The sequence below is a fragment of the Mirounga leonina genome, unplaced genomic scaffold (genome assembly GCF_011800145.1).
Source record: "Mirounga leonina isolate KUSES-001 unplaced genomic scaffold, KU_Mleo_1.0 Mir_165, whole genome shotgun sequence".
Taxonomy (NCBI): domain Eukaryota; kingdom Metazoa; phylum Chordata; class Mammalia; order Carnivora; family Phocidae; genus Mirounga; species Mirounga leonina.
In genome coordinates this window covers 14,819,171-14,844,137 of record NW_023270415.1, presented here as the reverse complement: position 1 = coordinate 14,844,137, position 24,967 = coordinate 14,819,171, and the positions used below count along the sequence as shown (strand labels likewise).

Genomic DNA, 24,967 nt, shown 5'->3' with positions numbered 1-24,967 from the left:
TAATTTTATTCTCCTGTCTTACTTTCTGTGTTTCTGATATTCTAGTAGCTTTATCCATAATAATCGTATGTATTAATCTTGAAATACAAAAGTTATTTTTTAATTAGGAAATGCAATTTTTCGTCTTCAGGATTTCTAATTGTTTAGACATGGCAATATTTTCAAACTACTTTTTAGAAAACTTCAAAGAGTTCGGTGTTTTCATGGGCTTTTCATAGCACGTGGCTGTACAGCAAGAGCTCCAGATGGAGTCCAACTTGTTCTGCTATTACAATAATAACTGCCTCTTTCAAATGGGGAGTGCTTCACAGTTTGCAGGATACTTTTTACATTTCATCCAATTCTCACCTCACCCTTAAGAGGTAGGGATTATAGTTCTACCTTGCAGATGAGGAAAATTCCAAGGCCAAGACGTCCAGCACTGTCCAAGGCCACAGTGGTGGGCCTGGGACCCAAGCCCTACCTTTTGCTTTCCAATTCCCCTTCCTTTGGCCATAGCTCTTGCCCGTCTATATACACGCAGGACTCTGGACAAGGCCACCAAATCCCCTAGACTTCAGATCCCTCCACTGTGCAATGGCAGCTTGGATTTGATCATCTCCGAGGTCCCTGTGAACTCCTCTTCATTTTGAATTTGGGTTTATTCAGTAGAATGAAAAAATGATGGGATTCAGTGTGCCTTGCCTGACTGAAGGGGCACAATCCAAAGGCTAGTGACTAAAATGGGCCTCTAGAATGCCCCAGTGGTTGTCATGAACTGGGAGGAACCAGGGTAGACTTTGTTGTATTAGTTCCGATTCTTAACAGAGTCTCATAAAATATATGGACTCCAACAAGACAAGAAAAAAAGAACTTCTCTACACATACAAAAATTTGCATGTGATTTTAGATGGTTTATAGATCGACTTCGAGATGTATGGGCTAAGGTAACAACTTTTGGATTGAATAGTACACATGTACACAGTTTTGTGGCTTATGGGTGGCCTCATGTTGGTTGTTATACAAAGTGAGCAAAACTTACTTTGATATGGGAGATAGTAATTGAAAGATACAAAAGGAAAAAAACTGTGATGTGCCTTCAAAACAGTCCTTTTTTCTATAGAAAATTATGTTTCCCATATTACTTTCTTGGTTATTGGGATGGGGTAGGAGAAAGAAAAATTGATGTAGAACAAATATAAATATCTTTTGAAGAAGCCTTTGTAGAGAATTCCATACCACTTTTAAAGCTCCTTTTGAACATCTTGAGAGCAACGTTCCTGATTGCAGATTTATGGTTGTGATTTCTGTCTCCCAAGCCCACACGCTCAATGTTTTGGTCTGACACCAATGTCAGAACTGGGATAAAGAATAGAAAATATGAACATCAGAGATACCCATATACCCTCCAAAGGAGGAAAGGTGTTCTACTAATCATGTTACCCTTCCATACCATGTAATTTCCAGAACACAGGAAGAACAAGATAACATGCATGAATCTGAAAATTTTAGACTGACATAATGTTATTCTGCATTCTGGAAAGTTGAGAACAAAGGAGGACATCATGTTTTGTCTTGTGGTATTGAAAAAATGACCCATGGTCAGTCTGAAAGCCAGATCCACTGTTCGTACCCATTTATCAGCTGTCACAGCATCTAACTTCATGTTGAGTAGCCCTCTGTAATGTCTGTTAATGCAAACTCCATTGGGCATAGGATAACTGCAGTCATCAGCAACATTGAACACCTCGATACAAAAACCAGTATTTCTTTTAGAATAGACTGTAGAAGGTTTTCATTAAATTTTTTCTTTTTGCATGCCCCACAGTATTGTTAAAAAGATGAAAAACCAGTTTTTAAAATAACTTACAAGTATTCATATAAGAAGAAAATGACTTAAAAAATACCCACCCATTCACCTACAACTCATCTAGCGCACAATGCTAATAATACATAGGCTGTGAGAAAAGAACTCAGTGATTTGTGGGGAAGTAGGGAGGCGTAGTCCATCCTCTGGGAGGAGGTGAGACGTGTCAATGCGAAGAGGTGCTCTCAGTGGTGCTTGGCTTCCTAAGTCAAGTTCAGCAGCCATGTTTCAGAGTCAGCGTCATTACTTATTTCGACCTAAAACAGAAAATATGAATTGCTTTAAAGAACTTCAAAACTGAAAACTGAATTTCCTTTCTATTCACTCAGGCTTTTCAAAATGCAAAATAGTTTCTGGGTGTTCCTCATGCGGTCTGTGTATATGACCAAAGCAATAAGAAAGCCGAAAACCCCGCTCTTCAGATTAGGGTGTGCAATCAGGTATAAAAATTGTAATATAGTATTGCCTTCCTGGGAGAGAAGTGCCAACCCCATTGCAATGGAGGACTGATGTTAAGGTCTGGTCTTTGGTTGTCTTGGGGTAAAGATGACAGGGTAGTAGTATGTCTCCAAACTGCTAGGTACATCCCTAGCCTACAGCATCCTGTTGGTTGACAGCTCAAGAATTATCCTCATCTGGGCGCCTGGGTGGCTCAGTTGGTTAAGCGACTGCCTTCGGCTCAGGTCATGATCCTGGAGTCCCTGGATCGAGTCCCGCATCGGGCTCTCTGCTCGGCGGGGAGTCTGCTTCTCCCTCTGACCCTCCCGACCCTCCCCCCTCTCATGCTCTCTCTCTCTCAGTCTCTCTCTCTCAAATAAATAAATAAAATCTTAAAAAAAAAAAAAAAGAATTATCCTCATCTGGCTTTCATACCGCTGATCTACATCCTTACATACATCCCATCCTGTGATGGCTAATTTTATGTGTCAACTTGGGTAGGCCATGACACCCAGATATTTGGTCAAACACCAACCTAAGTGTGGCTGTGAAGGTATTTTTTTAGATGAGATTCACAATTAAATCAATAGACTTTAAGTAAAGCAGATTATCCTCCCTGTTGTGGGGAGGTCTTATTCAGTCCCTTAAAAGGCCTTTAAGAAGAAGGAATTCTGCCTCTGGACTGCCTTTGGACTCAAGACTATAACATCAACTGTTCCCTGGCTCTCTGGTCTGCAAACTCTGCCTGCCCTTGTTGGATTTGCCTGGCCCCATGAGCCAATTTCTTAAAATCTCTCTCTCTCTGCACACAACGCACATGCGAGTACACACACGTACACTAATTCTGTTTCTCTGGAACACACACTTCCATCTCTAGTTACTCCTGTCTCCTGATTCTGAGTCTATACTAGGCAGTAAGCCTTTGGAAAGTGGTAGTTTAGGCTTATGCATCTTCCCACAATATCAACCCCAATACACTGTCTGCCACATAGTTGGCACTTAATAAATATTTGTTGAATGCTTTTGCTCTCATGAAAAAAGTCTTAGCTGATCCAAATCCCATTCATCCTCAGGATTCAGTTGACATTTCTTCTCCCCTGAGAAGACTTGTACTCCCATGTCAGCCATACTGCTTTCTCACCCCACTGATAGCAACTCTTCCACTGTCTGCTATACCCCCTGTGGAGCTAATGGCATTCAACTTCACAATTAATTTGGTTCTGATTGTTTCACTCAGGTGTGTGAGTTTCCTCCCTACAACTAAATTATAAGGATCCTGCCAGTAGAGGCTGTGTTTCCCATTTATTTTATAGCCCTATCTAGCAATTCTCTTCCATTAACTCAGTTCAATGACTCTTTCTATGGCCTAGAATAGACTTTTTGGGTTATCATTTGAAATAGCTGAAAAAAACCTCAACTTTCCAGTTTTACTTTCTGGTAGCCACTCTCCTCCGTGTAAGTTCTGTTCCCTCCTATACGCCTCAAGAGTTGGAGTCCTTTAGTTCTCTCCCCATTTTCTCTGCTCCTCTATTTCCTACATTCTGAAAGACTTATAGCCCACATGCCTACCCCTTTTACCCCACTGTATTTTTTTTTTTAGATTTTATTTATTTATTTGACAGAGAGATAGAGAGAGCCAGAGACCACAAGGAGGGGAATGGCAGAGGGAGACGGAGAGGGAGAAGTAGACTCCCTGCTGAGCAAGGAGCCCGATTCGGGGCTCGATCCCAGGACCCTGAGACCGTGACCTAAGCCAAAGGCAGACACTTAACAACTGAGCCACCCAGGCACCCCTACCCCATTGCAATTTAACAGGGATTGAAACTGAAAATAAAGAGATGAGATTATAATGGTGGAATTTTTATAGTTTTATACAGTGTCTCAGTTAGGAGGGAGATTCAAGGTCCTAAAGTTTATTCATCCATCCAACAGGTAAATCTCTGCTAGAATGAAGATAAGGCAGTAGGGAAAGGTACTTTTGTTTGTTAGTGCTAGTACTGATGGGAGTTTGGGGGAACTTCTAGGTATACCCACCACGTTTATCTTCTGTGGTGAGATTGAACTAATTCTGTTATTCTTGTATTTTCTACACTTTTAATCCAAGATCAAACTTGACCTTGTGGCAAGATACTTCATATATGGTGCTGTGCTTCTCCTTGTGTCACATCTGGAGACACATAATGTCTAGTTGTCACTCTTTTAATGGTGCTACGATTGACCAATGAGTCTGGGTAGAACAGTTAGAGTTTTGGGAAACTTAAGATCATATCTTTATTTGTTTCTTCAGATGTTCATAGGTATGTTAGTAGTTACCTGAAGGTACCTACTCCTAAGGCAGAATAAAATCAAGTAATAGCATAGTGATGTTATTTCAAAGTGTGTCTTCTGAAAGGCCTGTCATTGTATCTTTTTCTATTGCTTTTCTAAGTCCCCCTGTTATTATTTCTGGGTGTGAGTGTGTGTGTGTGTGTGTGTGTAAGATATCTGTGTATTCTATTTTCTTTCCCATGTCTTGTTTCTTCCCAGAACCTGTCATAATGTGGGATTATAAGTATTTCTTGATGTGGATATAAAAGAAACAAAATATGTTTTTAACATAAAATTTGGTTTCTGTTCATTGCATTTAATTTTAAAGTCAGAGGATATTCTCTTTTGGAGACAGGCAAAATGAAGTTACTTCTCTCATGTTGATTAATTTGGGGGAGGAGGGTGCTCCATGTCTCCATATCACTGGGTAAATCTATTTTCCTGCTGTTAATATCTATGACTAGTACTAAGAAGATTCCTGAGAGTTCTCAGAAAGACAGGAATTGACAGTTTCCCTGGAGGGTACCATTCAGATGCGAGTTTTCTCTTTTTGGAAAAGGCAGTGTGAGAACCAGGTTCCATAAGGTTCTGGGGGCAGTGAGTGAGGTCACATGTCAAATGAGAAGGTCTCAGTGATCCCAGTGAAGCACAGGGCAGATGACTGACTGTCGGTCATGGTCATGGCAGCCCCTCTTTGTGTGTTGCTGGCCACACGATTGGTGGCATCATTCCTTCCCAGCAACAATAGTGGTGCATGAACTGACTAGCCCAGTGACAGGTCTGAACCATATAAACACAGCCATTTCACTGCTCCATGGTCAGATGGCCACACAGTAGGGTATGTTCTTCCATAGTTCCTAAAAGGAATTAGTCATTTCCCATGATGGATTACAACGGTATTAATATCAGTGACAGAGGGTAAGTGCTCAGAAGAGAGGAAGAGCAAGAAGCCCAAAGCACTGCCCCCTTGTGCTAAGTAAGGCAGCCACGCAGGGAAGCCCGGCTCTCCTCTGGGACAATTAAGAAGGGGCTGAGTGCATTACAGGTTGTTGCAATCTGCATTTTTGAGGCTGCCTGGGAAGGTTAATGCCTGTTGTAAGCGCCCACCATTTCCAGGGACCAATGGAAGCCCTTAGGCAACAGAACTCCACACTTAGTAATGGGAAGGGTGAACAGCCCTCAGTTTGAGCAGATTAGGGACACCTTGCACTGTGTGCCACAGGGGACAGACAGCATAGATAGAGAAATATGAAAGTATGAAAGACAATCAAGGACAAATGAAAACAGGAGAAAGACGGAGAGTTATCATTTTATTAGTCTTTAGGTGCTTGGTCGAGAAAGAGAGGAGTGATGGAGTAAATGCATGTTGTAGACTCCAGGTTCCTCCAGCTTAAGTTTACTAATACATTGCTGGTGGTTACTGGCTTGTTTGTTTGTTTGTTTGTTTTAGAAAGAGAGAGATTGCTCGCTCGCAGGGAGGGGTTGGGTGGTGGGGGAGGAGCAGAGGGAGAGAGAGAGAATCTTAAGAAGGCTCCATGGGGCTCCACTTGGGGCTAGATCTCAGGACTCTGAGATCATGACCTCAGATGAAATCAAGAGTTGGAGGCTTAATCCCAACGGAGCCACCCACGTTTGCTTGGTGGTTACTGGTTTTTAAATCAAGGATTGAAAGCACATCATTCTGACCTGCCCACCTCCCACACACCCACCCACCCACACACCTCTGTTTTGTTCTAGCTGGTTCTTAATCTAGGTGCTGTAAATGCAAAATGGTCTGGCACCAACTTACAGGGATACGGATACAAAGCAGCTTTTCTCAGAGAAGAGCAGGTGGGTGCGCCCACCTCCGCTCTGTCCAGCAGCCAGTCATCAGAGGCCGATTTCCTCTGGGCTTGGACATGAGAGGCAGTGAAGGTACAGGTGGGCGCTGACTGTCGAGCCCACCTGAAATGGGAATTAGCCTCGTCTGTCTTCTAGTACTGCGTTGCAAGAGCCGACACTCAATCAGCAGCGGCCACCTAGCAGGTGACAATTTTTCTGAAGAAAAATTAGTCTCCAGCCAAGGCAATCAGACAAGTCAAGGTACGAGAGAAAAGTCAAGTTCTCATTTGGAAATCTTAGAAAAAAGATTGGCTGAACGTGGGGGATGAAGCTTTTTCATCAAGTCTTTCTAAACGGCAGTCGTGGGGCATCTTCCTCGCGGGAATTTCTAACGTCATCAAATCTCTCTAGCTCTATTGTAGAACACAGTTCTGAAATTCCACTGTGGTCTTTTTTTGACAAAGTACCTTCGTCTAATTATTTCTATCTGAAGAATTACTGCCACATAGAGCGTAATTTTCCCACTACCCTGGTGCTAACCATTTTGATTTTGACAAACTTTAATTTAGTTGCTCACTAGGATGTTCCCTGAAATTCCGTGTCTCTTTCATAGCTGCATGGGTTTTTTTGCCATGCGATTTGTCTTCCTGAGAAGCAAATCTGCTTTTATTAGCCCTCTCCCCTTGGTGTTACTGCAGCCTCCACGATCAGCCGCTTGGTAGGTGTCCTGTTGAAAGCCGCCACTGACCACGTGTGGCTCTCTGCTCCAATGACAAGAGCCACCCATGCTCTTTCTCCTCATGAAAGGTGGTATCAGCGTGTGGTGGCAGTGATGGAAGAGGTCCTGGGAGACCCAGGCTCTACTTATTTGAGAGTTATAGCCCCCTCACTGATGGCTACGCCAAGATGATGGACCCCAACCCAGGCCACCCCTGACCTCTGTTACATATCCCAAAGCCAGACCCAAATGACAACCACTGAAAGCATCTCTACAGCATCTTTAAATTTTTAATTTGTTTTAGATTTTACTTATTTATTTGAGCATGAGAGAGCATGAGTGGTGGTGGGGAGAGGCAGAAGGAGAGGAATAAGCAGACTTCCCACTGAGCAGGGAGCCCGACTTAGGGCTTGATCCCAGAACCCCAGGATCATGACCTGAGTGGAAAGCAGACACTTAACCGACTGAGCCACCTAGGCACCCCTTTATTTATTTATTTTTAGTGGTATTTCACCAGTGCAAAGCTGACAGTCTCTGCCCTGCACCCTCACAGTGTGTGGGGGGGTGGGGTGGGGGATACCCAAGGCCTCCCACTTATTCTACACCTCTCATGTCTCTTCCCCATGCCAGGCTAGAGTCAAACTCAACAGGATCTTTTTTCCTCACTGATTCTGCCAAACCTGGTCCCTTGGCTGTGGTTTCGCTGGATAGTAGGTAGGGATAGTGGGAATCTTGTTCACCTCTATAGCTTTTTTTTTTTAAATTCATGTATAGTTAACATCCAGTGTTATATTAGTTTCAGGTGTACAATATAGTGATTCAACAATTCTACACATTTCTCAGTGCTCATCATAAGTGTACTCCCTTCATCTATTTCGCCCATCCTTCCACCCACCTCCCCGCTGGTAACCATCAGTTTGTTCTCTGCGTTTGTAGCTCTCTCTCTTTTTTTAATCTCTTTTTTCTTTGTTCATTTGTTTGTTCCTTAAATTCCACATACAAATGAGATCATATGGTATTTGTCTTTCTCTGTCTGACTTATTTCACTTAGCATTATGCCCTCTAGGTCCATCCATGTTGTTGCAAATGGCAGGATCTCATTCTTTTTTATGGCTGGCATCTCCACAGCTTTAGGTCTGAAGAGTCATGTTGTTTAGATGGCGGAACCATGGCTGCTGAGGATCTGGGGGCAACCCCACCAAGAGCTACCAAGATTCCTGCTCTACTTAAACCTCTGTTTCCTCATAGGCTTGCTCAGGTTATGTGACAACTATGGCAAACACTAGATTGGATAGTCATGAATTTCAACTTCACCCTCTGTAGAATGGCCAAGCAAATTCGCCTCCATGCAGGGGACACCCATTCTCTTCTGCTTTCGATTAACTCCTTATCATCTTTCCTAAGGCAGCTCAGGCATCATCCCTTAGTCTATCTCCTGCCCCTACAAGTGAGAAGTAACCATTCTCCCTTCTGCAAAAAATTGCCTTGGGGGCACTGTTTTGCATCTACTTATTTCTATGTAGGTCTCCTCTCCTAGATCATTGGCTGCTGGCGGTCAAAGCTCAAGTATTGCTCATCTTTCTCTCTCTGGCACCCAGCACAGGGTCTAGGACATACATAATAAGTAACAGAGAAAGAGGTGTAAATAAAACTAAACTAATTTACTTAATCAGGCCTTCTTGATAGCTTGGTATCATTAATTTAAAAAGAGACAGAACATGGAAGACCAACTCCATATGTAAAATGCCTTCTCCTATCACATCACCCTCAACACACACATTCACACACAACTTGACTGTGGGCACATGAAAGGTATGGTTTATGATTAGGAGCAATGACACAATCAAACATGAGAATGAGGGCTTCCTGTACAAATCGACAGTGTTTCCTGTCAATGGAATGTCTGCTTGTAACTACCCCTCGAGAGTCGAAAGCCACCCTTCCACATACGTGTATCAGGATTCTCCTGATTCCCTTAATAAAGTGGCTTCCTCATAAAACCTGGTTCTGTACTCCATGGAGCCTAAAGGGACTTAATGAAAGTTAAAAAACCAGCATTCCCTTCCTCGTCTGACAAGTTATACAGAAGATTGGTTTTTTTTTTGCCAAGCTGTTGCTGGGTGGTGATATGGCATCACTGAGCTGGGCACAACAGAATCCAATCTAATGGCTTTATTAAAAGAAATCAAGCAAGCTGACTTATGCCAAGTGAATAAACTGTAATATTTGCATACCAGTGGAGAGCACACATACTGACCTCTTCAATTGTTTCATGCACAATGATTTTAATTCAGGTTTAGTTTGATCTTTCAGATTCCTGCTCCCTTCATGGTTGAAAGGCTTTCCATATTCATTGGACAGTAATATGCATAATCTGTCAAAGCAGGAACTTTCTGTGGCCTGTAGTTTATGCTACATTCAGCTACAAAGGTGTGAACAGGGGAGTTGAGAAAATCCTTTGAGGAAGCAGTGGAGTTGATCAAACAAAGACTTTCAGGTAATCTCACGGGTACGTTTCATGTACTCTTGATTCACAGGGATGGGAGAGACATTAGGGAACACAGATGGCAGTCACTTGCCTCTGGGCCATGCCAGAGAACACTGTGAGGTACATGGAGACACATGCCATTCAAAAAAGGAGATTCCATTATCAACATTCATCAACTGCAATTTTAATAACCTTCCTTAATAGAGAGATCTCTCTTACATCTGATCAACGTTTTTCATGTTGCAATTTCCTCTGCTGAGTTATTTCTTTCACAGTGGAGATGAAAGAAATCACTCATCACCTTCTTTGCTACATAATGAATGCATGTTAGACTCTCCTAGACACTACTAGGCATTGTTTCCATTCTTTTCTCACTTCCAATGCACTCATCATCTTTATTATGGTCGTAATCTCTGCCAAGTTTCTCAGACCCACAAATACCAACTTTTTATGAGCACATCATTTATGAGCACATCATTTATGAGCATGAGTAATGAGGTGGCGACTGCTTAGTCCCGGAGTGTTATATAAGGTGAATGATTTCCCAAATTGGATTTGCTGTAAGAAACCAACATTTATTTAAACATCTGTCATGTGACAGGCACAGTGCTGATTTGTGTAGCTTGTGAGCTATGTTTCCTTTAGATCATTCTGCCAGAATAAAATTAATCCAACCTGGAGAGGTTGGAGGAGCCCAGTGCAGGTTTCTTAAGGCTGGGGGTGAGGGGGCTGCAGATGCGGGCAGGAACCACTATGGCGAAGAGGCAGCAGATGAAGGCTTCCATGTGTGTTTCTTACGCCAGTGGCTGTTCTACATAATTTCCTTTATCACCACGGAATTGTAGAACATTGGGCTGAAAGAGTAGGAAGGTCATCTGAACACGTCCACACCATCAGGCATGGTGATAGCTTATCAATCAGAATAGATCCCAGCTCCACCCCTTACTACTAATGGCACTTTGGGAAATTTGTTGAATCTCTATGTACCTCTGTTTCCTTTTTTATGAAGTGGGACTATTAATTAGTACATTACGGTATTTCCATGAGGGTTAAGAGAGACAATCCATGCCAAGTGCGTAGCACATGATAGCTATCATTTTCTACAGTTGTTTATTTGTTACTTAGAGTTTTTCTAGGAATGGAGTCACTGTATCTATTTTCTTGCTTTCTAGTATTTTATCAGTCAGGTGACCCCGATTCCTTCCTTATACTCAACTGAAATCTGTTCAGGTTAAGGTGTTTTTGTGTTGTAGTTGTTGACTTGCTTGCATGTCCTCTAGGAACAGTTAATCAAATATTTGAGAGCTAGGCACAGTCAAAGGTTACCCCATTGAATCCATCCTCCCTCCTCTGCCTGTGAAACCATATTACAGGTGGGAGAACCAAGTCTCAGGGGCATTAAGGAAGGGCCCTGAGACCACACACATAAAGCCTGGGTTCTAACCTATTCTTTCTCCTCTTTTCCCTCTGTAATATAGCCCCAAGTCACATATCTAGTTTCTCTTCTACAGACTACATTATCCTTTTTTTTTTTTTTCCCAATTTGGCAATCAACCTCTGATAAGAAAAATACAATAAAAATTCCATTTTAGAAACATAAACCATGTTACCTATTTCAAATTATTTTTGGAATGAATAATAATGATGATGTTGGGTTACATGTAAAAGGTGCGGTTTAAATATGAGTGGAAAATTAAACCAATGATTAGTAGTAGCAGGTCCAAATTATCTCAGGTTTGGTTAGTTTTGACCAAGTTAGAAGGATTAATATTTTCCACCTCATCACACCTTTACTTACAGGTTAACAGGCTTTAACTCAACATGATCCTGGTAGTAGGAGTATGCATCAAGTCCGCCTATGAAATCAACTGAAAATATAACATAGCCCGATGTGAATAAATGTGCAAATAAAAACACACGTAATACTAGGTGTTTAAAATAGAACACATAAAAAGAATATCAACAAAAAATATCTACCACAAATGGAAAAATGTGTACTTATATAAAAGGCTGCTAAAAATATCAATGGTCAAAAAACAGGGAGCTTTTAAGAAACACAGAAAGAACTTGGGATCTTATGGACTACAAAATCAAAGCTGTTACTGACTTCAGTGAAAAATGAAGTAACATTAAGTAACATTAGATTTTAAATAATATGTTTGTCCTTAGGCATACGGATATGCCCTTTCCCCCTGTATATCAGAAGGTGTACCCTCTCGTCTTGTTGCCAGAATCCAATTTTTTCCTGAAGAATATTTATTGCATCGTTAGAAAGACCTTTGAGAAGTCACATAATCTATGTCCATGCTTTTTGTCTTCAAGCCATCCTTGATAAATAGGCATCTGTTTTTTTTGCAAAGAAGGTTTCATCTCTTCTCTGGTCGCATGGTACCGGTCTCACAATCTGTATAGAATCACTATGCTGGTGACATTCATTCTAATTTCTTTCTGTTTCGATCACAGCTTCCGTCTTTCTTTTCCAATCATAATGTCCAAGGCTAATTAATCTTAGTTCACATCTCTTGTTCCTTTTTTTCGTAATCCATTAAAAGTATTAATTACTTTACATCAAACTTTGGTTATATTATAGCACTATAACATTAACAGGTACATAGGCATAGAGGGACACTGAATTCTCGGTGAGGGAGTATATGTTTAGGTACATAATACTCGAATATTATATCAAGACAGCTCAAGACAGGCATGTCAGTGACCTGTGGTTTAGACTTAGCATATAAGTTCTATTGAAGACTTGACCTACTCTAGGTCTAGCCACTCTGCCAATCCCTGACCTGCTGTATCCTTTTACCTCGATTGAAGAAGCTGAGGTAAGGCTGGGTCAATCAAAGCTTCACCAGATCACTGTGTAGACATGAGCTTTGGAGTCCTGTGGGGTACACAACAACCAAGTGGCAGGGACCATTTCCAGGCAATCCCCTTGGAGATTAGAGGAACCTGAAGCCCATCTTTTTCCTACCAGGTCACATAAGTTACCCAGACACTATGTTAGGGAGAGAAACAGTGAAAGAGGAGTCAATCCGAGACACTGAAAAGATTTTCCCAGAGAGAATAAGCAGTGCCTAGGGACCATTTAAATGGTCGGATTGGACAAAATTTTTATCAGATTAGATACCTAATCAAACATCTACTCCTTCATCTTGCTGACCAATGGGTGGGAAATTAGAAGGAAAATCACACTGATTAAAAGTTGAATGAGTATGTGATTACAAGGCACTTTTCAAAGTTAAAGTGGGTGTTAAAAATAAACAAAATTATAAATATATACACTTGTGAATAAAATAATTCAACTGAAAAATCATATTAAAAATAAAATTTTTTATAAAAATAAAGATAGCATGTATCTGTATGCTTTATAGTTTTTTCAAAGATTTATTTATTTATTTTTGAGAGAGAGAGTGAGCGGGATGGGGGGAGAGGGATGGAAGAAGAAGGAGAGAATCTCAAGCAGACTCCTTGCTGAGCACAGAGCCCAATGCAGGGCTTGATCCCAGGACCCTGAGATCATGACCTGAGTAGAAACCAAGAGTCGGATGCTTAACTGACTGAGCTACCCAGGCGCCCCTGATATCTGTATGCTTTAAATCAAAACAAAAAGAAAACTTTTTTATAGTGATCATTTGAACATTAAAATGTAACATTAACAGAATCATTATTTTTGGTATAAATTCATGGACTACTGTGAATCTGCTCCTTAGCCATGTCTGTCTCTATCACCAGAATATATATATAAAACATGGTTTTATTATTTTCATAGATTTATTTATAATCTTATTCAAAAAATTTTTTATAGTTAGTAAAATTGAAATTGTTGATATCTAATCAATTCTGTAAATCATAATATTTTTAACTAAGGAAATATACTCTATATAAGGCACTGGTAATCTCTAAGCAAGTTTGCTAAAGAGTGGATATGTGTAATGTTATTTAGCCCAAATACTTTCCCTGTTACTGTTATTTTACCTTCATTTAGTGTATCTTTGCCAAAATTTTTATAAGACAACAAAATATACATTGTATCTATTTATGATTTTTTAAAATCAAATATAAATGCTATAACATTTTTAGGCCTTCTCACAAATCAGCTTCTTTTCATTTTGGTGCAGAATATAAATTTATCCAATTAAAAACAGGAGCTCTGTCTAAAGAGTCTTTTCTCAAGTCGAGATATTTCAAGAGGAAATTATAAAATTGAAAAATTAAATCTTGCATAACATTTGAGTTCTCATTATTTAATTTGCCTGGTTCTCTTCCTTTGGTGAGCATAAATTTCAGTGTTCTCCTTTTCATAAGCTCTCAATTACTGCCATTTACTAAAAGCTTCAAAGGATGATTTTGGGGCTGCTTCATTTGTTGAATGATTCAATTTAAAATTTTCAACTAACCTTGAATACAATGCAACTAAAATGTAGAAGACTCATTTATAAAAACGCTCACAACTATTGTAGGAAAATTAGATTGATTTACAAAGTATTTCTTTAAAGGCTGAAATGTTCTTAACTGTGATGGATGAAGAGAAGCAAAGACAGAAAATGTATCTGCCATCCTGAAGTTCTTTTTGTTTTCAACATCAAGCTCATTACCAAAATGCTTTCAGGTAAATGCAAATCAAAACCACAATGAGATACTACGTTATACCCACTAAGATAGCTAGAATAAACATATCAGATAATAACAAATGTTGGTGAGGATGTAGAGAAATTAGCACCCTCATACATGATGGGAGGGAATGTAAAATGGTGCAGCCACTTTGGAAAACAGTTAGTCAGTTCCTAAAATGGTTCAAAAGAGTTACCATATGACCCAGTAGTTCCACTCCTAGGAACAGATCCAAGAGAAATGGAGACATATGTCCTCACAAAATTTGTACATAGATGTTTATAACAGCATTATTCATAAAATCCGAATGGTGAAAAAAAATTCTAGTTTATTTACCCTACTCTGTGTATGTAAATATTTATAATATATGTAATATATGTTATCATATTAAATATATACTATATATGTTATATGTATTATGTATTATATATACATGTATACATACATATACATTTTGAAAACTAGAGTTTCTATTTTTGTTGGTAAAACACTGCAGCTTCATTGGGAAGTCATTACACTTCTGCGTGCCCCCTACTAACCCCACCTAGCTCCTTTGGGCTGGTGCACCTCCACTTGGCACTGAAAGGAGCTAGCTATCTCTGCTACTCCTGTCCAAGCACCTACCTTTTTAATCATGGATTGATCTACACACTGTCCTTGAAAGAAAGGTCCTAGTTGCACTATATCCTTAAAGATGTGGGGAGAAGACGGCAGGGGGGCGGTGGTTTTCTTACACATTTAACCATGTGTTAAAAGGAGGCTTGTACTCATTGCGCTTGTTTCTCACACATCTTGAGGAGACTATGGCAGAAGCTTGGTGAACTATCAGTTTACCCAAACTAGAACAATTATTAATGATAATATTTCATTTGAAAACCAAAAAATCTAGGACAAAGCCTAAACTAGACAGGATGCCAGGACAACCTGTGTCAAACAGAGACCATTTCAACCCAACGAAGACACATGGTCATCCCAGTGGATGGCACAATAAATGAGCTACACTTTCTCTGCATATCAGAATTCTAGTGTGAGGTAAAATTTTCAAATCTCTAGTATTAAATATTACATATTGGTAAAACTTAAATTATCAAGTTTCCGGAACTAGACAAGTCCTCCAAAAAATATAACTATTAAGGAAGAATCATTGAAAAGTAGGTAATTAAAAAAAAAGGTATGTACTTAAGAAACTGAAAACATCAAGAATCCTTTATGGATGGAATGCAATGTGGCTTTCTGACAACAGAAGCCTACAAGTCCATGAGATAATGATGTTCCTATATAAAAATGTTTTTTATATATATGCAAATACTTGCCATTTGCCAGAATGGAAAAATAGTTCAAGTAAAGGAGTAAATTGGAGCATAAATGGAGGGTGCGTGTACAGATTCTGAAAGCTCTCTTTTTTTTCTAATGATGTCAAGTGCTTTTAAAACACGAAGAATTTTTTTTTAAAGATGACTAAATAAAAAACTTGAAAACAACTCAGTAGGAAAGACCTTCGGCTTTTAAGTTTTCCATAAGGGAGTCATATTATATGATTAAAAAGTAAAGCAACTATGCATTCTAAAATTCATTTTCATGAGAAAGATGTAAGAAGATGCTGAATTAAGGAATTTTTCTAGTAGAAAAAAACTGAATTTCAACAAAACATGAGAAGGAACAATAAAGGCATAGACAGGTTTTCAGAGCTATTGGAACAAGAAGATTAGAAAGGAAACTTCCACGAAATCTGTAATTGTAGTTGTTACAGCGAGCACTCCAACCGGGGATCTTTGGCAGAAGGGTGACGGGCCATGGAAGATGTGGGAAAGACAGAAGGAAGCGTGGGGAGGCAAGGGGGTGGGTGTGGGGGAAACAGTTTGCTGTGTGACTTGAAGGACAATGAAGTTGAATTCTGTATACTCCGTATATTCTGTATTGTCTTTTTTTTTTTTTAGATTTTATTTGACAGAGAGAGACACAGCGAGAGAGGGAACACAAGCAGGGGGAGTGGGAAAGAGAGAAGCAGGCTTCCTGCTGAGCAGGGAGCCTGATGCAGGGCTCTATCCCAGGACTCTGGGACCATGACCTGAGCCGAAGGCAGATGCCTAACGACTGAGCCACCCAGGCGCCCCGAACATTTTCACAGCACAACCAAGCGACTTCTTGGAAGAAATCATGTTCCTTGTAACCAAATATCTTTATGGTTACTTTAGCCATTCCATATGCCTGATGGGGATTTTCCCTGACCTGAAGGAATTACAAATCTACTCTAGATTTAAAGCAACATCTCACTGTACAGATCTGGAGTTTTTTTCCATTTGTAAAAGATACACAACCAATTGCAACTTTTCGATTTGACTACAGGAAACTTTTTGTCATAAATGAAGTTTCCAATTGGTAACTCAGTGCTACTGACTTGGTTCCTCACTCAGACATTGCAAACCCGATTGACTTTATACACCTAAAGCAGCAAGCACATTTGTATAAATACAGGCCTAAAGCAATGCCATTTCCAGTGCGAGTGCAAGCTATCATCTTTGCCCCAGGTTTAACTATATTCACCAAATAATTACCTGAATATAGGTGTTTTGTTTCTGATCCAGTTAAGCTGCTTGCTACCTTGTCACTGAATTAAGAAACACCGAGGCCCTGGAACAGTGCCTTTAGCTGCAGAGCAATGAAAAGACTCAGGAAGATGAGAACCAATTAATGTATTTATTCTGAACTTGCTTCCTGGTCTACCATTGTTCCTGCTATTTAGGTAGGAGACTGTTCTAATAAACATTGATTGCACAAGTTGCCGGGAATAATGTCTTAAGGAAGCATTGCTCAGGCCTTCAAGAACTCAAATATTGGGACTGTTGCGTTGTGGTTTACTTGTTCTGTGATATGAATTCATAAGAGAAAAGCCAGGGTAGAGGCTTGACACCAACGGAGTTCACGCAGATAGGATTTTGCAGCACCCCGCGGATAATGAGGGCTTTTAGGAAAGAACAGTGATTTCAGAGGTAGCTGGCAACTAAACTCTGCCTATGCTGCTAGGGAATGAGCTACTTTGCAGCATCACTGATCTGCTGTCATTTCCTGTCTGCAGAACCTGAGCTTTCAGAGGGCATGCTGTGCTGTGCCAAATTGCAGCTCACGGTCGGACTGCGCACTGCGTCGTGATGGGTGTGTGCTGGGCACTGCTTGCCCCAAATGGCTTTATGACTTGAATAGCCCTTCAAGCAGACACATGACACCCAAATGTGAGCTTGATGGCTATTCCTTGTTCTCTTCATGGTGCAGGAAGTTTAAAGTGTCACCCACCTTTCAGAAAGCACATGTAACTCAAAAAGGGAAGCACCTGGGCCCATTGAGATGCTCAAGGATAAGTCAGCTCTGGGCCGGGAGAGCAGAGTCCTCAGTCCTAGAGGTTGGGCTGAGTGTTTCAACACTTTTATCTCTTCCTGCCTGGTGACAGCCACGCGAAATGGGCTCTTCTCATTTCTGTCTTGTCGCCCTCAGTCTCAGGTAGTGACACGGAGAACTGGTATCACTGTCATTGTCACTGTTGGCAGTTTAGTCTGGAAAACACTGGGAGCTGTCCCTGGGAGATTCTGGAAAGTCCGGAAGCAACCCCAGGTCTGTCCAGGACATCCAGCCTCTCCTTGTGCTTGGGACGGGGAGGGGAAGCATTAAAAGACCAGGAGTCTTCAGCTGGGAAATGCAAGCCCAGATGTACAGACTTTGCAAACGGTGTGCAGTTTCAGGTGCTCATTCTAAGAGCCTTAATTCCAAAATGTTGTGTGTCCTGAGAAAGTACCCGAGGCTGTTCTGGTTCTTGGTTCCCTCATCCTCCTCCACAATTGTCTTCTTTCCACTTTACCATGAAAGGTATTTATCTCAGCCATCCGGAATCTTATCTGGAGGGTATGTATCATCCTCCAGGGCACTAAACAAAATAGCCGTTTTATAATCACGTGATGATAAAATAATAGCTACAAATGACAAGGTAGATGGCTCCATTTTTTTGCTATCAAAAAAATTTTGTAATACATTTTAGTACTTTAAAAACATGTTTTGATACTAGATCACTGTGTACTTTTTCACATGTATCTTCAGCCTTTCTACTGATAATTTCACTCCTCCCCACTTGTCTTTCCTTCTCCCCTGGTTTATTTTCTCTTTTGTGCTTATCACTATTTGTCATGCTATATTATATATTTTACTTAAAAAAATCTTATTTGTTGTCTGACTCCCTTACCACAATTTAAGCTTTATGAGATAAGAATTTTTGTCTGATCTTGTCTGATTTTGTTCACCACTATATCCTCAGTACCTAAAACAGTGCCTGGTACAAGGTAGGCCCTCAAAACTATCTGCGGAAGCAAGGAATTAAAATAATTGAATGACTTTGCTGTAACCAAAGTCCTTCCATTCTCATATTTTTTCTGTGTACAAGGTTTCTCTAAATACAACCAACACTAGCACCACATATTGAAAGTATGTGAGGTACACTATGTCATCCTAGCAATAACTAATACTCATCCATGAATACATGGACCAGTTGAAAAAAAAAAACACTCCATTTCATTAAGAGGTATCTTCCACTAAATGTTGCATTTTTCATTTAAGTTTTTCTTTGGCTGGGTTATAATTGCAATTATTGGCTATCAACATGACTGAGCAAATGGAAACGTATTACACATATTGATGAATACTTTTATGTTTGCTCAATCATGTTGGTAGGCAATAACTGTAAGTATGACCCCATCCAAAAACAAACTTTAACACTTAAAATCTCGTCACAGGAAAAACATTAAATTTTTATTTATAGGAATAAATCTAAAAAATCTGCAAAAATTCCTTTACACTGAATACAACAAAACATATTGAAAGAAATGAAAGGTGTCTTAAACAAATAGAAGAATAGAAAACATTCATGGATTGTGCAACTCAATGCTATAAAGATATAATTTGATCTGTGGCTCAGTTAATCGATGGATTCAAAGCAATCCCAGTAAAACTTTCAGCAGTTTAACCCAAATGCTGATCCTAAAATGTATATGAAAAAGCAAAGACTCAACTCAAGATTAGTTAAGACAATCTGAAATAAGAATAAACCATGAAATTTCCTAATTTAAGACTTAAGACTGATAACGGGGCTATACAAATTAAGAACTTTTATTCATCAAAAAATAACATTTATTGAAAATAAAATTTCAATCTATAAACAATTTTTCATATGTATGATAGGCTAAGAAAAAATTTTAAGGATAGACATACTACATTAGGACAGAATTCTATGGGTCAAGTGGAATGGAGGGACAAGTTCCAAAAGGAACTGGAACAATTTAAAATTTGAACTTAATTAAAGCTTATTGAGGTACTTTTAATTTAATTTAATTTTTTTAATTTTTAAAATTGTTTTTAGAGAGGGAGGGGAGAGGGAGAGAGAATCTTAAGTAGGCTCCACGCCCAATGTGGGGCTCGATCTCACCACCCTGAGATCATGACCTGGGCAAAAATTCAGAGTCAGATGCTTAACTGACTGTGCCACCCAGGCACCCCAGGTACTTTTTAAATGGATGATTATGATATTAAATTGCTATGTCATTTAGATTCCATAGGATACACTCAAAAGAGTAATACCTCAGTTTTATCATTAAATATTGTGATTTGTAATGTGTCAATTTATCTAAGATGGAATTTCCTGAATTCCCCTCTCTCTCTGTTTCTGAGTTAGGGTTGGCTACAAGAGACCTTTGTGTGAGATATGGAAGACATAAGGGAAAGAGCAGTTGTGCTCAGGAAGTTGATCTAGGGTCCCAGGCTGACTATGGGTTATACACAAAGTGCTGACAGCCAAGAGTGAGACCTGGTTGACAGTTGAGGCCACAGTGGGACCACTGCTCAGTTCAGTGGATGCTCAGCCCTGCCCCTCACAGATGATGCCACCACATCAACCTTAACCTCAGAATCAGGGCTGGGAGGACAGCTCCTCTCTGAGGTGGCTGAGAAATTACTAAAATGGCTGAGTCTTCTTGAATGTGACTACCATGGGGAAGAAATGTGAAGTCTGGTTTTGTGAAAATAAGGAAAGTCACATTTTTGGCACATCTTTTGGGGGGGAGAGCCTAGGGAAGAAGTTTGTTTTCACAGTTTTGTAGTATTTGAATTGGATCTTCAGATTGTTATGCTAATGTAAGTTTTGCCTATTTAGTGTTCTGTGCTAAATAAAACAAGACAACTGATTTGGAGCAAGATCATTGGATGTATTACATTATATGTGTCTCCCTGTCTCCACTTAAATTTTAATAGGCTAGCCCATTATTTTTCTCCACAGTGTGCAAGAAATTTATATTCTCACTCAATATTTAAACATGAATGCTCTGGTTTTAATCTAGTGAGTGACCAATATCTCTTTCTTTACCTATTTATGAAGAATTTGGTTGTTATCCTGTTGGAAAGAAAAGCATAATTGCATGTTGGAAAGCATATGGACTTTGGTACTTGAAATATCTAGGTCAGGTATTAGTTCCACATCTTACAGGTTATGTGAGTTGGGGAAAACCTCAGTGTACTCATCTATAAAATAAGAACAGTGACTGCGTCACGGTGCGGTTGTCCTAGATGAGACCGTGGCCATGGAGGGCTGCACTCAGAAAGCATACAGCAAATGACAGGCTGTTACTGATCTTATTTGCACATTTATCTTATTCTGATGACACAGTCCCATCAAGTATTGATTTCTGAAATTCCAGAAGTTTCGGTTAGCTTAGGATAAGCATGATTCGTGAGAATTCCAACGTTCTCTTCCCCCTGTTCTCCCGAAGAGTGTCTGTCCTTTAGGAACTTAACACTGAATTTGTGTCTAGTTTGATTTTCTCCTATTTGGAAAGAGCGGCTAGCCTGCCACACTTTGTAGCCTGAGGTTTCATCTTCTCTGAACATTTTTTTTTTTTTTTTTTTTTAAATTCTGGAAAGGTACGCTTCCCTGTATAAAAGCCTGGTGCAAGGAAGGAAATAAGGCTCAGTGGAAGTAGAATTTGTGGAGTTGAGTGTCCTTTGGGAGCATCGCTCTCCCTCTCGCCAAGGCTCGTGCTAAGTAGTCCTGGAGTGTGGATCCAGGGCACAGGCCCCGCCTAGTGCACACGTGACCATCTCCATCACCACTTGTTTAGCTTTGACTGGCATTGCTTTTATTCCCTACTCTCTACCCCACCCCGCCACTTCCCTGCAGTAGCACAAACCCTGAGGGGAGATCTCTCTTTTTTCTCGGTATTTCATGACACTCTGTGGGGTTCTTTGTAGATAATATATCCCCTTGGTGCAAAGTGCTAAAAGCGACTTCTTCATAACGTGTTCGGCGTTACTCCTTTGGATGCAGTGATATGCTTATTCTAGTCATTATGTAAGGATCCCAAGGCCCGTCTTTAGTATTTTGTTTTTGATTCTTCTGCAGGGGAACTTAGCTGCAGTGTCCCTTCAAGGTGCTCTGATAATAATCATCTATTACTGCGGTTTCTCGCCTGGCTCTTAGCTGCAAGAGTTGTGCCATCTTTATAAAGATGCCTGTGACGCATCTGCTTCTGCTAGCCTAGCCCCTCGACACACGCACACACGTTTTAGTTTTGTTTTCCTCCTATTTTGAAAGACAGTAAATAATTTTTTTCCCTTTCTTCCTTTGCCCTCTGTTTTGCTAGAGTAGATCTATTCTTTTTTTTTTTTTTTTTTTTAAGATTTTATGTATTTATTTGACAGAGAGAGACACAGCGAGAGAGGGAACCCAAGTAGGGGGAGTGGGAGAGGGAGAAGCAGGCTTCCCGCTGAGCTGGGAGCCTGATGTGGGGCGATCCCAGGACCCTGGAATCAGGACCTGAGCCGAAGGCAGATGCCTAACCGACTCAGTCACCCAGGCGTCCTGAGTAGATCCACTCCTAGCCCTTCAGTTAATCTTAGTCGGATGGAATGACTGCTCCCTGTTCTTAACTACTGTTTGGCTTTACTGAAGGCCTTTTCAAAGTTTTGTGATTTTTCAATCACTGTCTGTTCAGAATCACTGAACTTCACTGACTTCAGATGGCTGAAGGCCTCCATGTCATTACTGCCGGGCTCATCTGGAGGACCGTTTTACTCTAGAGAAAACAAGATAAAAAAGAAAATCCTGAAAACATCTCCCTTTTCATTTGTATTTGGCTGCCTTACTAGCTTCTGTTGCTCTCCTGGGTCTAGATCTCAGGAATCAGGTGTTCCCATAATGAGTGCTGACAGTTGCTTCCCACTTTAAGATAATTTTTAAATAATGGAATAATGCGTTTCTAAAATCTCTCTGGGGTCAATAAAGTAGCCTGGAATGGCTGAGAGGAAAAGTAATGCTCAAAAAGGTAAGGACTGAAAACAGTTCTAAGAATTTGTCTAAACAGTTATCATTTTTTCCCTACCTAATTAATTTTTTCTTAGTTATCCAGTTTTTTACCCAATAAATTTTTATCATTTTCATTTAAATCTAGCCAATCAAGTCACAAATACCTGTTGACTTTGAAGACTCTCTGTAATTCCTTTTTATTGTATGTTCCTACAATTCTGGACATTTCCACTTGAATATTATTATTTTTAATAGCTTCTATTATTACTTTTGGTTCTCCTTGTCCTAGGACAATCTCTATCCAAAAAAATGCCATTTCTTTTGAGATCTTTTTTATAAATCCTTTCTTCTTTCTTTGAATTACTGTTCAAAGAAAATTGAATCTGATCATATTCTTCCCAAGATTAAACCCATTTATTGACTCCACATCATCTAGCAGAGCATCCCAACTGGTGTGACCTGAGTAGGTACAGATGTGACAAGATATCGATTCCTTCATTTCCTGGTGTGCATGCATGTGTGTGTGTGTGTGTGTGTGTGTGTGTATAGCTCGGGGTAGCTAGCCCTCTGGGCCAGTCATTTCTTGCTGGGAGAAAAGTGATTTATTTACCACAGAGTGCCCTATAAATGTTAGCTTTCTCTGTGAGTGCTAAAATATGAAACAGGTTCTGAATCACTGGTGTAAGACAGAATTCAAGGTCCCTCAAAGCTGACCCGACAATTCACTTGGTGAACTGAACATACCCAATTACTCACCACTTCTTGTGTAATTCAGGTTTTCCTTAGGCCTTCTTGAATATTCTTTGGTTTTCCCAAGCTTTTTTGACATATTTCCCCCAATATTTAAGATGTATTTTCTTTGTTTCCTTCCTGGTGATGTAATATTCTTCATTTAAGACCATGTTCACATGCTCTGAGTAGCCATGCTTGGTGTTCTGAGAGACAATTAGCTCTGCTTATTTTTTTTGTGCATGTGATTTACTTTAAAGAGATCATTATCTGCACTTGACTGTTCTGTAATTATTTACATGTTTGGCTCACTTATTAGAACACAAAATCTCTCAGGAAAGGGACCAAGTCTTATTCATCTATGTATCCCTGTGGCCTAACACACGGAATTCTTTCAATAACTGTTTCTTGAATGGATGAATCAATAAAGAATTAGCTATTTAACCTTCATTAAGCTTTAAAATTAAACAATAATGTGCTGAGTCTGGACTATAAATACTTTTGGATCTTGACAGGTCAGTGACCTTGGAACAAGAGGAGATATGAGAGAATTGAAGAATCCAATTAAAGTTATTTAAATGTCTACAAGAATTGGTAACCTACCTAGAATATAGAATGAACACAGAATTCTATCAGGTGATATGGTTGGAAGAAGTACGTGGATGTCTGTTGAGTCACATGGAAAGACATTAAAATGTTTTAAAGAATTAGCGTATATAAAACCAACCAAAAAGACTTTTAATAGGAACAAAGTCTTCTGTATACTGAAATCTAATGTCATCTGAGTCCTGGTGTTGGGGGTGCTAAACTAGTCACATTTGAAAGGTATGGAATGAGATCTCTTCTTATTCTACCAACTATTAGAAAAAAGCCCCATAAATCCATTAGTGGAATTTAGGTCCTGCTTGCCAGCTGAAAATCCCTCAGCAGTTAGCAAACTCAAATTGTTTGAGATGCTTATTTATTGGAGAAATGCATTGCTAACACTAGGAATTGACTATAGAGAGAGCAAAGGAAGTCAATTCCACAGTTTTAAAACTCTTTTATGAAGTACAGATTAGGATTTTGTAATCATTGGGATAATCTGTGTTTACTTGGTATGTACCATCTTTGTGATTCTTAATATAATCAGACAGATTCTATTAGGTCTGGCAGATTCACCCTGTAAAACCAATTCAAATTTTGAATTGGATAATTAATTTTACACTGTGATTTTAGGTTGAAAGACGTGGGGAGACTTTATTATATTTGTGTAATAGTTAAGAAAATTTGAGATTCAATAGATACATAGGCTTATTTTATTAGATTTATTAGATTTGTTGGAATAGTTTAAAAACTAGTGAGTGTTTTGTTTATCAGGGTGAATATTTGAAGGGCTTCAAAGGAATGGTAATTATAATGAATTCACGAGTGTAGGTTAAATGTTTAAAGGGCTTTAGTTTAAACTGTAAGTGGGAGCAGATTATTTAAAGGAATTTAGACTACTGAATTTGAGTAGATCAAATAGTAACTGAAAGTCCAATGGAAGATTATTTAACCTTACACACGAGTGAAATTCTGATACATGCTACAATATGGATAAACCTTGAAAACATTATGGTAAATGAAATAAGTCAGACACAAAAAGACAAATACTGTAAGATTCCATCTATATGAGGTACCTAGAATAGG

At 39.6% G+C, this 24,967-nt stretch overlaps 1 protein-coding gene across 1 annotated transcript in view; it reads right to left on the bottom strand.

The window, feature by feature from the left end:
- Positions 1-2,016: 2,016 nt before the first annotated feature.
- NKAIN3 (sodium/potassium transporting ATPase interacting 3) overlaps positions 2,017-24,967 on the bottom strand; it is a 626,030-nt gene continuing 603,079 nt past the window's right edge. Inside the window, exons 6-7 of the mRNA XM_035011226.1 lie at positions 11,417-11,486; positions 2,017-2,103 (exon numbers count right to left, since the gene is read on the bottom strand). Coding sequence (XP_034867117.1) covers positions 2,094-2,103; positions 11,417-11,486 — 80 coding nt within the window. The 3' untranslated portion in view covers positions 2,017-2,093. The remainder of the gene's footprint in view (positions 2,104-11,416; positions 11,487-24,967) is intronic.